Source organism: Tachysurus vachellii, chromosome 25 (genome assembly GCF_030014155.1).
Source record: "Tachysurus vachellii isolate PV-2020 chromosome 25, HZAU_Pvac_v1, whole genome shotgun sequence".
Classification (NCBI taxonomy): Eukaryota; Metazoa; Chordata; class Actinopteri; order Siluriformes; family Bagridae; genus Tachysurus; species Tachysurus vachellii.
Window position 1 is genome coordinate 13,928,424 of NC_083484.1, and position 13,399 is coordinate 13,941,822.

At 39.6% G+C, this 13,399-nt stretch overlaps 1 protein-coding gene across 1 annotated transcript in view; it reads right to left on the reverse strand.

Moving 5' to 3' along the window:
- The window catches only part of iglon5 (IgLON family member 5), a 153,744-nt gene that overhangs the window by 17,454 nt on the left and 122,891 nt on the right, over positions 1-13,399 (reverse strand). Inside the window, exons 2-4 of the mRNA XM_060861770.1 lie at positions 6,181-6,262; positions 2,590-2,822; positions 706-825 (exon numbers count right to left, since the gene is read on the reverse strand). Coding sequence (XP_060717753.1) covers positions 706-825; positions 2,590-2,822; positions 6,181-6,262 — 435 coding nt within the window. The remainder of the gene's footprint in view (positions 1-705; positions 826-2,589; positions 2,823-6,180; positions 6,263-13,399) is intronic.

Consider the following 13,399-nt stretch of genomic DNA (forward strand, 5'->3'; position numbering starts at 1 on the left):
ACAGCTCATTTCTTGTTTACGGAGTATCTACTTTAATTTTTAACTGTAATAGTCTAATCTACTTACATAGCTGACTTGACCCACATGTCTCAGTTCCCCCAGATTTGGGGGAAGATTTGATTTAGATTTTTCGTAAACGTGAACCAAACTGAACAAAAATGTTAATAAACATCGTGTCTATCGGCGTGTCGGTCCTCTTCATCTCCGTTCTGAATTTTTAATGCTGTGTGCCACTAACCCTCTTCCTCTATGCGCTCGTCGCTCATGTTCTAAACGTGTGTAAATGCGGTCTCTCAAGACTGATGTCACAGCCGAAGCAGTTCTGGTTACGATTCCTGGCAGTTGTTGCTGTCCAGAGGATGAACTTTCCGGAATGAATTTATGTTTTTTTTTTAATGAGTCTCAACCAGGTTTACTGACAGTAATGTTTACTGCCCAAAAAAAAACAACAAAAAAAACTAAACAGTTTTAATAGGCGCTCCATCACGTCTGCCCATTACGAATGTGATTTATATCAATGAGGATGGAAGTTATAAATAGGGCCTTAATGACAAACACGATTATTAGTGTTACACTGATCGCGGTGACAGTGATGGCGGGCGCGGTGACAGATGCTGATGATTATCGTTTTGGATACGGCTGTAATTACGCGTAATATGATTGTGAGATGGCCGTGAAATCCGGGCTTCAATAGATGCAGCTCACATTTCAAGTCCTTCCAGGTGATGGTAGGCTCGGGTCGACCGATCGCCAGACAAAAGAGGTTCACGTCGTCGCCCTCGTTGACCGATTTATCCTGAGAAGTGTTGACTATCCTTGCTGGCACTGTGAAAACAAAAATCAGAGCAGTTCATGAAAAAACATGGACAGAACAAATTGGTTATCTTCATTCACAATGTGGATTCTGTAATTGCTTTGATTTAAACCCGCCTTGACCTCATGGATCTGAATATTGTCAGTCAAGTACCACTTTAGATGCCTTTGTTTTCCTTCTTTCTTTCCAAAATTGATGGCCACAAGCTGTTGTCTTGTGTCAAAAACCCCTGTTGTGAAAGCTCACACATAATGGCAGCCCAATAACCAGATGACCCTTGAATTTAAATGGCTCATCATAGATTCTTTTAATGAAAACAGCCAAGCTATTCATCCTGCAAGGCATTCTTTAGTAGAAGAATTTTTTTTTTTTTTTGCCACACCAAAGCTGCTTTTAAAGATGAAGCAGAAATTGGAACTGCTGCAGGGTCTCTGGTGGAGCACTGACTTCGGGGTGTAATTATTTTTCTCTCTGATATCGTATAAAGACTTAAAATTGGGGGCAACGTAGTATCAAACAAACACGGTGCAGAAAGCGGGATTTGGAGGTGCATCTTGCTCATCGGTTGGCTGAAGATGCTTGGAAGCATTGTGGAAAAGAAAATCCCACAATCTCTTCGTTGCACCCTGAGCCATTTTGGTCTAGGGGCAATTTTTCATTTTCCTAAGTGGCCGTCTTGTGTTACGGTGAAACACAATGAGGAAAATATGATCTGCATAAATGACTGTCATGTTAGGGGGAGTTAAGGGTCTGCTATCCATCACCATAAATCATGTGACAGATCGTCAATATGAGCTAAGGCCCTGTATGTAAACTTGACTGAAGCAGAAACTCCACTCAAAACCTTATAGACTGCTCCAGGAGCTGATAAGCTGAGGAGTAAAAATCGGGCAAAATAACATTTAGTGTTGAAATGATCTGTGGAAGCTTTTCATAGGTTCTCATTAAGACTCTCTCATGAACTCGGTCCATGTGAATTTGTAATGATATAACTCTCTCTCTCACTCATTTTCTACCGCTTATCCAAACTACCTCGGGTCACGGGGAGCCTGTGCCTATCTCAGGCGTCATCGGGCATCAAGGCAGGATACACCCTGGACGGAGTGCCAACCCATCACAGGGCACACACTCTCATTCACTCACGCAATCGCACACTACGGACAATTTTCCAGAGATGCCAATCAACCTACCATGCATGTCTTTGGACCGGGGGAGGAAACCGGAGTACCCAGAGGAAACCCCCGAGGCACGGGGAGAACATGCAAACTCCACACACACAAGGTGGAGGCGGGAATCGAACCCCCAACCCTGGAGGTGTGAGGCAAACGTGCTAAAAACTAAGCCACTGTGCCCTCTAATGATATAACTATGAATGCTAAATTCACAAATTCAAGCTTAACATACAGCAGGATAATATACTGTATGCAATGCTGATTGACTGTATTTTCAGTCTCAGAATTACGTACACTGTGATTAAAACTAGAACCGAATTGGTTGACTGTGGGATTCGATTTCCACTCAGATCTTGGTAATGGGTCAAACCTGATTTGTGCTGCAAGCGCGTGCTGGAATACTAAAGAGTCTGATTTCATTGACATAAATAGTGGTAATATATTCCCACATATTATACTTTGGAAGGACCAGGATGACCTAGACAACAATATGGCTACAAGTTTGACAGAGCATACTGTATGACAAAAATAAACAGATGGTTTCTAAGTAGATAAGTGACAAGCAAACAAATATAATAAATGAATGAAAGAATGCAGCCTGACCTTGGACGATGAGGTAGACGTGTGCAGTGCGTGGCTTGGTTCGCGCCTGAAAGCTGCACGTGTACGGACCCTCATCGGCCACCGCCACCCGCTCAATCTGGATGGAGAAATCGCTTTCGTTGTTGTTAGCCATCGACACTCGCGTGTCCAGAGACCACTTCTCATTCCCCGTGAACAGGATGTTAGAGCGGTTCAGCCAGGCCTTGTGGGTCACCTCCTCATCGATCTTACACCTGCAAGAAGATTAAAATGTGTTTCTGCTGATTGTAATTATTCTTTGTAAATTCTTTATCTCATATTAATCCTGTATCTGCTGATCATTTAACATCATCTTAAACATTTAATAATGATTTGAAATTCAGTCGTTTCTAGCCCGGGTTAAGGTGACAGTTGTGTCTCAGAGAGTGTCTCGGTGTCGCTTTCCTTGTCCTGCTCACTGCTTTCTGCTTCCCATCTACTCCTTCCTCAAGCTCCATCCTGAACTTCTGCTCCCATTACCATCTACACCAGTCTTCGGTTAGTGGTCTTGTTAGACCCAATTTCTGTATTGTTTCAAGCTGTGTTCCCTTTCTTTTTTTTGTTAGATTCCCTTGTTCCTTATTTTCTCCAATTTTTTTTTCTAGTTACAAATCCTTAGTCAGTATAGTTTCTAGTATTTACTAATGTTGACCTCTAATAGATATGCCGGTGTTTACAATGTCCTGAACTTATTTCAAATATAGAGACAACATTAAGAAACTCTCTGATAATTCAGGGGTGAAGGAGGGCAGATTAAGTTCTTGTATTGATTTTTTTCCATTGGAGTAAATTGTGTGTTTGGCTCCGTTTGTCCCGTTAGATCCAAGGGTCACTCCAGATCAATACAAATCAATGTATTGTTTGAGTGAACTGCCGCAAAGCCGTTACTCTTACCAATTAATTAACCGAGGTTAATTATTTTCCAGTAACAGCACATACTGAAGCATTTCGTTGAAGCTTCATTCATGCATTCATTTTCTACCGCTTATCCGAACTACCCCGGGTCACAGGGAGCCTGTGCCTATCTCAGGCGTCATCGGGCATTGAGGCAGGATACACCCTGGACGGAGTGCCAACCCATCGCAGGGCACACACACACTCATTCACTCACGCAATCACACACTACGGACAATTTTCCAGAGATGCCAATCAACCTACCATGCATGTCTTTGGACCCGGGGAGGAAACCGGAGTACCCGGAGGAAAACCCCGAGGCACGGGGAGAACATGCAAACTCCACACACACAAGGCGGACGCGGGAATCGAACCCCCAACCCTGGAGGTGTGAGGCGAACGTGCTAACCACTGAGACCAATGACAACTGAGATAGGCACAGGATCCCCGTGACCCGAGGTAGTTCAGATAAGTGGTAGAAGATGAATGAATGAATGAAAATCTAGCAAATACATGCAGATTTCATGAAGATACTGTATGTAGCCATCGAGTTGTATTTTGTATTCACTGTTACATTATTAATAAGGAAGATGTCATAAATTTACACACCTAGCCAGAATTAGGACTTTTTTCCATGTAAATTTGGTCCTAACACTTCTACTAGTGTTGCCCTACAGCAAACTTCATTTTGGTTTTGTTGATACATGTGTGATGAGCCTTGTGACTCGGTGATAATCACACATAATCAGCTGCTGCCAACGCAGGCTTATTTTTGAAGCGGTATGATTGCGTTGTGATTGCGTTATACCACGAGATGTCAGTGCTGAGTTCTAGTGTGGCACGTGTCGAGGTTGAAAACCTCAAGAGATCCCAGTGTCCCAGTTCATGTTGACTTTGACTTTCACTCGACAGATGATATGGGTATGAAATCAACCCTCACTCGTGCTCTGTGTGTGTGGAATACTAAAGAGAACACTTGTGAGGGGTTTTGTGAATGCTGAGCGATGAGACTCACAACAGAGCCCCGTGCTGCACAACTACAGTGTCGTCTGACAGACAGTACAGGATGTCGGTTGTCAGATGATGATTCGAAATTGAGTCACTTTCTTTTGTTTGGGATGTGACAAACAATAAAACTAAAGAATGTGATAGTACAATAACATATTATATTTGTGTTACAATCCAGAAGTAGTATCATTAAGTATCGCTAAAATCTTTTTCACTATACAGTTGTGTATTTTTCATTTTGTAATGCAGCATACTCACAAAATCTCAGCAGATACAGAGTACCCATGATGCATAATGAGTGTGTCTGTGTGTCTTTATAGTGAAGGAGGTGTGGCCTTAGTGTTTGTCTTTATAGTGAAAGAGGTGTGGCCTTAGTGTTTGTCTTTATAGTAAAAGAGGTGTGGCCTTAGTGTTGATCTTTATAGTGAAAGAGGTGTGGCCTTAGTGTTGATCTTTATAGTGAAAGAGGTGTGGCCTTAGTGTTGATCTTTATAGTGAAAGAGGTGTGGCCTTAGTGTTTGTCTTTATAGTGAAAGAGGTGTGGCCTTAGTGTTTGTCTTTATAGTGAAAGAGGTGTGGCCTTAGTGTTTGTCTTTATAGTGAAAGAGGTGTGGCCTTAGTGTTTGTCTTTATAGTAAAAGAGGTGTGGCCTTAGTATCTGTCTTTATTGTGAAGGAGGTGTGGCCTTAGTATCTGTCTTTATAGCGAAGGAGGTGTGGCCTTAGTATCTGTCTTTATAGTGAAGGAGGTGTGGCCTTATTATCTGTCTTTAGAGCAAAGGAGGTGTGGCCTAAGTGTTTTTCTTACTGTGAAGGAGGTGTGGCCATAGTGTCTTTTATTGTAAAGGAGGTGTGACCTTAGTACCTGTTTTTATAGTGAACGAGGTGTGGCCTAAGCATCTGTCTTTATAGCGCAGGAGGTGTGGCCTTAGTATCTGTTTTTTTAGTGAAGCAGATGTGGCCTTAGTGTTTGTCTTTATTGTAAAGGAGGTGTGGCCTTAGTATCTGTTTTTATAGTGAAGGGGGTGTGGCCTAAGCATCTGTCTTTATAACGAAGTAGGTGTGGCCTAAGCATCTGTCTTTATAACGAAGTAGGTGTGGCCTTAGTGTATGCCTTTATTGTGAATGAGGTGTGTCCAGAGTGTATGTCTTTATGGTGAAGGAGGTGTGGCCTTAGTGTTTTTCCTTTTCAGTAAAAGCTGCGTGGTATTAATGTTAGACATGTGAGAGAGTTTAGGGCCTCAGTGAGAGACAGAAGGTGAAGGAGGTGTGGCCTCACTATCTCTCAGTCCTATTGAAACAGGCATGACATCAGGTCCTGTCAATCCCCCGACGGCTAGCTGTTAGTCCTATTCTAAAAGTCGTGCCATCAAAGCCTGTCAGTCCAGTGAAAGATGTGTGGCCTCAGTAGCTGTCAGTTCAGTAAAGGAGGTGTGGCCTAAATGCCTGGAAGAGAGTGAAGAAAGTGCAGCCCCAGTGGTGTTCTATCACACTGAAACAGCACTAAATATCAATCAAAAATTAATTATTGGTGGTTTTATTCATGTATATAAATGATTAAGTGTACATCACATATTACCATGTGCATCATATCATATGATGGTCTTTGGATTGGATTTAGCCCCATAAGTGTATTTGTGTGTATATTGTAGGTGCATAGACAGAGAATTACCTCAAAATGACGCTCTGCCCTTCCAGCACTGTAATGTTGTCAGGGAAATAACCAAACTCCACCGCCTGGACACTGCTGGGTCCTGTCAAGAAAAGCAAGAAAGACAGGAAGAAGGTGTTTAACATAATTCTGTTATTCAAGCACGACATGGCTACCACAACGTCATGGAGCCAATTTTCTTGGAAGTTTACTTAGTTATTTCTGAGAACAGAGTAATGAGTACACAAGCAGGGGAGTGTGCGCCAGGCCTCCATGTATTTGAATAATGATTGGGCGTACGGGTCGGCTGCGCACCCGCCAAAGAGGCCCGATAATGAGCCGTGGGAAGAGGATTCACACAGAGGCGGCAGAGCGTGAAATGAAGGGACAGGCCTGGCCGCACGAGGGATGCAATATCACACACACACATACACACTAGGGCGGTCACACTCGCAAAGTCACTGCATACAAATAACATATTGTCGCATTGGATAGACATGAGGTCAGGTACAATTACTCACACACACACACACACACACACACACACACACACACACACACACACACACACACACACACACACACACACACACAACCTGTAACCTGCAAACCAACCCTTTGTATACATCAAACCTACTTTGGTAATACAGTTACAACAAAATAAAAAACTTCATGATGCTAAAAGCAACTCTGCTTTTCTAGTCAGGCCACATCACACTCTCTTGTCAACAATTCCAGGTTAGTGGCAGTGTGGCCTCACTTCTTCACCAAATCCCTGCCATCTTTAATATCTTCCAGTCAATATTTGGCAGTTCCTGCCTTCAAGGTTTAATATGCGCTGTCTTATGAAGAAAAAAATAGAGGCTTGAGGAGATTTTATGTCTTTTAGCGCAGAAGGCAGCAAAGCGACAATTCGTCAAGAGAATGAGGCAAAAAATTTCTGAGCAGTGCCTCGTCTACGTCCGGCTGCTTGGCTTTTTTTTTTTAATTAGTGCATGGACGAGAGACAGCAAATAGCCCGAGTCTAATGAAAAGAAAAAGCAACTTGAGACAGTGTCACATCCAAATAGAGTAAAGCAACGAGAATGGGAAAAGACAGAGAATTGAAATACACAAGACAGAGCATTTATTCAGTTTGAGTACTGTATAAAAGAGTAGACTTGTAGATTTGTAGAATTAATCTGGTAGACAATTTTATTCCAGAACAAGCTAAATCTAGTCCAAACAAAGAGTCGAGCAGCTAAGGGTTAAAACTATTGCTCAGAGCAATGTATTGCTCAAGGACCTAGCAGTGGCAAATCTGTGGGATTTGATCCCACAACCTTTAAACCACTAGAGCGGAACATTAGCTCTCTCCTCTCTTCTCTGCTCTTCTCTTTCTCTCTCCTGTCTGAAAGTCTCCAGCTGAAAGGTCTAATCACATTAGTGACGGCAGCTAATACTGTGCCAGCGACTGCGGCACTCTATGCCTGTGTCTGTGAGAGCAATAGACGAGTGCTTGATGTACTAAGTGTGCGCGTGTGTGTTTATTGCAGCAGCAGCTACTTTCTCTCGCCCATGTGGAACAACAGCAGTTCATTGACGTTGCGTATTGAGGTTAATTCAATTCAGTGCTTCCCCTTGCACACTCATACACTCACAAATGCCGGGAAACCTGGGGAATACACACACACACACACACACACACACACACACAGCCATTAAATAGATGATGTGTACGTAAGCTAAAACCCCAAAACAACACAGGGAAAGTCGTAAATGGAATGACTGGGAGGGGGTTAGTGGGTTGGTATCCCCTATTTCCTACTCAATTCCCATTTTCACAACTCAATTGGCACCTCTGGTTTTAATATATGCTCAATTCCCTGTTCAGTGTCTGGCTTAATGCACTATTTTAGTTAGTATATCACACAGGGTGCATTTTTGCATGCACAGGGTTTAATCCAGAATGGTATGCATAAGCAAATATGCATATCTTATTGAACATTAATACTTTCAATTATAGAGTATTAACATGGTGTTAATGGTACACACTCTGGATAAACACAGAGTTTTATTGGAAATGCAATGCTTATTCTCTATGGGCTGTTTTCTGTACGAGCAAGGACTTAGTACTTAAATGATATCCAGCAATCTGCAGGTGAAACTGCTGTAAATTTCTTTTTTTAGGGAAAATGGAAGAGAGAATGGAATACAGAAATCCAGAAGGGCATGATGAATTATGAGGTAAGTTAAAGTTTATTGCCTTGTTTAACTGTTAGCTTGCCATTTAAAGTTTATTAATGAGCTTGGGAATTAGCACTTAGCTCATATATTTTTATTTTACCTCAGAGATGTTCTAGTTACACAAGCTTCTTCAGGTGACAAAGACAGTGCTATGATAGAGAATTTTACTCACTAATAATATGTAAGAAATGATTCACAATCACTAATAAAAATGCAAAAAGTTCATTCAGCTATCTAGCTACTGTGCTACCTGGCTAACACGGTTCATAAGCTTAGTGGTTTGTTCATATATTTGAGAGATGGACCTAAAAAAAAATAAAATGAACTACACATGTGATTTACATTATCTTAACAACACACCAAAGAAGCGTTGTGTATGACCTGAGTCTAAATACATGTAACTTTCCCTTTCAATCTTTTGAACTAATGTCACCAGCTTGTTATAGCCTTGTTTGGGGGCCGTTATTTGTCTATAAGATACGCCTGAAAAAAATGCATTCAAAGAAGAAATGCAGGCAGTCAGAGTACTTTTTTGTTTATCCTGTAAACTCAACATAAACATTCTGTGTAAATATTCAGTCAGCAATTTCTAATAGAAGTTCCCTATAGCTAGCTGTCGAGGCTAGAATTCCTGAATAGTTGTTCAAAACATGGACCTTTCTGGATTTGACAAGACTGACATATGATTAGAGATGCCTCCTTGACTTTATTGGTTGGGTGTTTGTGTGTAGTATAAAGGTTTGGAATTCAGTGCAAGTTGGTTGTATAGAGACAGTGCAGGTGAGTTTATAGAGGAAGCTGCATTACAAGATCCACCGCCTCACATCCTGCTGTCAGACGCAGCCCTCAGCTGCTAAGGATCACAGACAGGGTGTGAAAACACCTGGGAGCCTCATGGTGCACAGCCGCCACCCTTCAGCATTAATAATACACCAAGGGTGTGTGAGTGAGAAACAGAGATGTGAGTATGAGGGAGGGAGAGAGCAGGGAGTGACGAGAAACGAATGGGTAATATAGTGAGAGATGAGAGAGTGAGTGAGAGAGATGAGATAGCAAAACAGAGGTGCAAAAAGGAATAAAGGGAATGCACAGAGTAGCAGAAGGAGGTAAGAGTGGGTGGGTGATATTCGAGAGACACTTTATGACTGTACACCCGCTCCATCAAAATTGATATAACCTTGCAGTTTTGTGCTGGCTGCTATCACATTTGGGCTCGAGGATTCAATCAGCGGAGAGACGCCACTCTCATGGACAAGCTGTTGCTTTTTAACTTTCTTTCCAAACTACAACACATTTTCTCTCTAGACAATTCCCGACCTTCCTTAACTCTTGGAACATTCGGTGGACATTCAGCTCGGTCACAAAAATAGTCCCTAGAAATTTTCCTGACTATATGACAAAATGGGTAAAGGTAAAAATTTCTAGATGTATTCCAAGTGATTTAATAGATTTACAGGTAATCTAAGAAACATTATTCTATATGTTATTTAATTGAAAAAAAAAAAAAAAAAAAAAAAAAAAAAAATATATATATATATATATATATATATATATATATATATATATATATATATATATTCAATAAAATATATAATATTCTAGAATCAGTAAATAGCACACTTCTTACTTTCTAATATACAGCATATTTTACTTTATTAACACATCGCATACAATTACAGTGAGAAAATCAATTTCATGACAAACTATAATTTATTATCTTAAACACTTTATAAAGATACAGAGATTAATATAATTATACAGTACTGTTACCATTTTACACAGACAGAAATCCAGAGAAACCTGTACGGTAAATTAATATTTATTACCCAATATATCTAGCTAGCTACTTCGAGGCCAGACTAATGTTGTTTATTAGCTAAGTGGTTAGCTGCTAAATATTTTATTTTACCTCAGAGATGTTAGAGTTACTGTGTGAAATATTTATATAGAATATATACACAATTCAGCTGACAAACACAAGGTTATGATGGAATGTTTTCTCACACAATATGTGAGAACTGAAAAAGACATTGAAAAGAAATAAAAACAGGATACAAAAATCTGGAGGGATGTTTAAGGTAAGTAAACATTTATTACCACATTTAACAAGCTAGTTACTGTTAGGTTAGTTACCTAGTTCAGGTGATGAACAGCTCATATATTATGATTTTATCTTTATTAGATTTAGACATGTTGGAGCTACTGTAAAAAATATTTCACTGACAATATACACGAGATCCTTCAGCTCACAAAACAAACACAGAGTTATTTCATATTTTACACCAGAAAATGTAAGTTAAGACCTGAACGAGGAGTACAAAATCCCAGTGTTAGCTTATAAGCAGTTAGTTCATTTTTATTTTACCTTAGAGATGTTGTACTTACACAAGCTTATTCATCTCATCTACAAATACTGTGCTACGTTTGAATTCGCTCAGTCAGAAAATGAAAGAAAATCACTAAGGATAAGGATGCAAAAGGTTAATATTTATTACCTCATTTAGCTAGATAGCTAGCCTGTAGAATATAGAAGCCTGTAGAATATTGTTTATAAGCATAGTAATTAGCTCGTGTGTTTGATTTTACCTTAGAGATTTTGGAATTATAGTGAGAAACACACACACACACACACACACACACACACACACACACACACACACACACACGCACGCACACAAGCACACAATATATATATATATATATATATATAAAATTTTTATTTTAATAGTTAGTGTCTTGTTTAGCTAGCTAAATATAGTTTATCACTTTGTCAGTTAGCTGTTAGCTAATGTTAATTTTACCACAGGGATCTTTGATTGTTTATAGCCAACATACGCAAATCTTCCTATGTAGGCACTTTGTTAAGCTAGAAATAAAAAAAGAATTACAAAAAGCTTACTGACTACTAAGCTCAATAATAATATTAACAAACACTCACATAAGATGTTAGCTGATCATTTGCTTAACTTCAGAGATACATTTACTGTGAGAGAAAGATTTATGCTAGCTAGACAATCTCATTAAGCTGACACACACTGTGCTGTGTTGGCACTTATATTGGAGTAGCTTTTACAGCACAATAACTAATTAGCATAAAACCGAAAACAATTTAATATAATTGGATGCTTGTTGTATGAAACTAGAATGATATTTCTGGGTCACATATTTCATATTTAAGGAGGAAAAAAGGGTTTATCGCCACTTTGTATGTATTAGTGGAACTGTAAATTCACAAACCCAAAGCAACATGGTGCGTATAATTGTACCAATAATTAGTTTTATGATATGTAAGGAGCAAAGCACAAAATGATGTGTTGGTTTAGGGGAATATTTAGCAATGTGGCAGTGTGATGTGGCCCCGTTGAAGCAGAGTTACTGTTCATCTGCTCATCATAATTTATAGACAGTTACATTTTTTCATTAGGTAGGATGAAAAATAACACATTTTCAGTTCGTAGTTGTGTAAGTTACATTACTTAATGTTGCGGAACATTTGTAAAACAAGTCAGTTCCTGCTATGGCTTATATCAAGAGCTATATAGTTTATAAGAGCTATAAACTGTTGTTCTTTTACTTAACTATTGTCGGGAGCTCTGACAGTTCCTTGGCGGACAACATTAGGGGGGCTGTCAGGTGTTTTATCATCGCCTACCTTATTGTTTCTATGTGGGTGGTCCTACGCCCTGTCCTATGTTCCTACTGTATAATCTCACCTGTTACTTGTTTATCTTGATTAGTTGCCTTATATATGCCTGTCTTGTTCTCTTTGTTTTTGTGAGTCATTGTTGTTGTTGCCGTATCTGTTAACGCTGTCGTTTAAAATGTCGTCATGTCCGGGTCGTGTTTTGTTTATTACCTATGGTTTTCATGTTTAGGTTTTGTTTTGTTAAATGTAAGTTATGTTTTGATTCTCATTTCCTTCAGTCTAAAGATCTAATGCGGGCGTTTCAGCCTACGTCGGAGATCCGGGTTTGATCTCCGCCATGGGTGGCGTACGTCTGTGAACGTTACACTTATCTTTATTCTCTCTTAGTTTGTGTGTTGTGGAAGTTTTTTTTATCACTGAAACTTGAGACTCCTTCCATAAATGTTAATAATAATAATAATAATAATAATAATAATGCATTTTATTTCATGCCGCCTTTCAGAACACCCAAGGTCACCTTACAAGCAATATACAGGTCATTACATAAGACAAAACACTTAAACAAACAGCATATATATATAAAGTGCATTTAAGTCTCAATAAAACATGTTATAAGAAAGCCTGTATAAAAAGATAAGTCTTAAGACGCGTTTTAAAAGTAGGCAAGCACTCGCTATTGCGAACATCGAGGGTAAGAGAATTCCATAGGCGGGGGGCAACATAACTAAAAGATCTGGCACCCATAGTAGTAAGTTGAATCCGAGGTACCACAAGAGAAATTGAAGATGAGTGCACGTGAAGGAGTGTAAACCTGGAGAAGTTGAGTAAGGTATTGTGGTGCAAAATTATGAAGTGCCTTATAAGTGAGTAGCAGGATTTTAAACTGAACTCTATATTTTACTGGAAGCCAATGCAATTGCTGGAGAACCGGAGAAATGTGATCAGTATAAGGTGTTCTAGAGAGAACACGAGCTGCAGAATTCTGAACCAGTTGAAGCTTATGCAGCAATTTGGAAGGAATGCCTCTAAGAAGAGCATTGCAGTAGTCTATACGTGAAGTGACTAGTGCGTGAATGAGAATTGCAGTATTATTATTTGAAAGAAAGGGACGGAGATGATTAATGTTGCGCAAATGGAAGTATGCAATCCGTGTTATATTATTAATTTGAGCTTTAAAAGATAGTGTGCTATCCAAGATGACACCCAAACTTTTAACCTGAGAGGAAGGACAGATTGCAGTATTGTCAATATTAGCCTCTTTACAGAAAGCTTCACTACATTTTTCATTAAATAACATATTTTTATAAATCTGTTAACTTTTAACTTAAATTATGTCATGACATGAATGACCTGTGACTATAGAAGAAG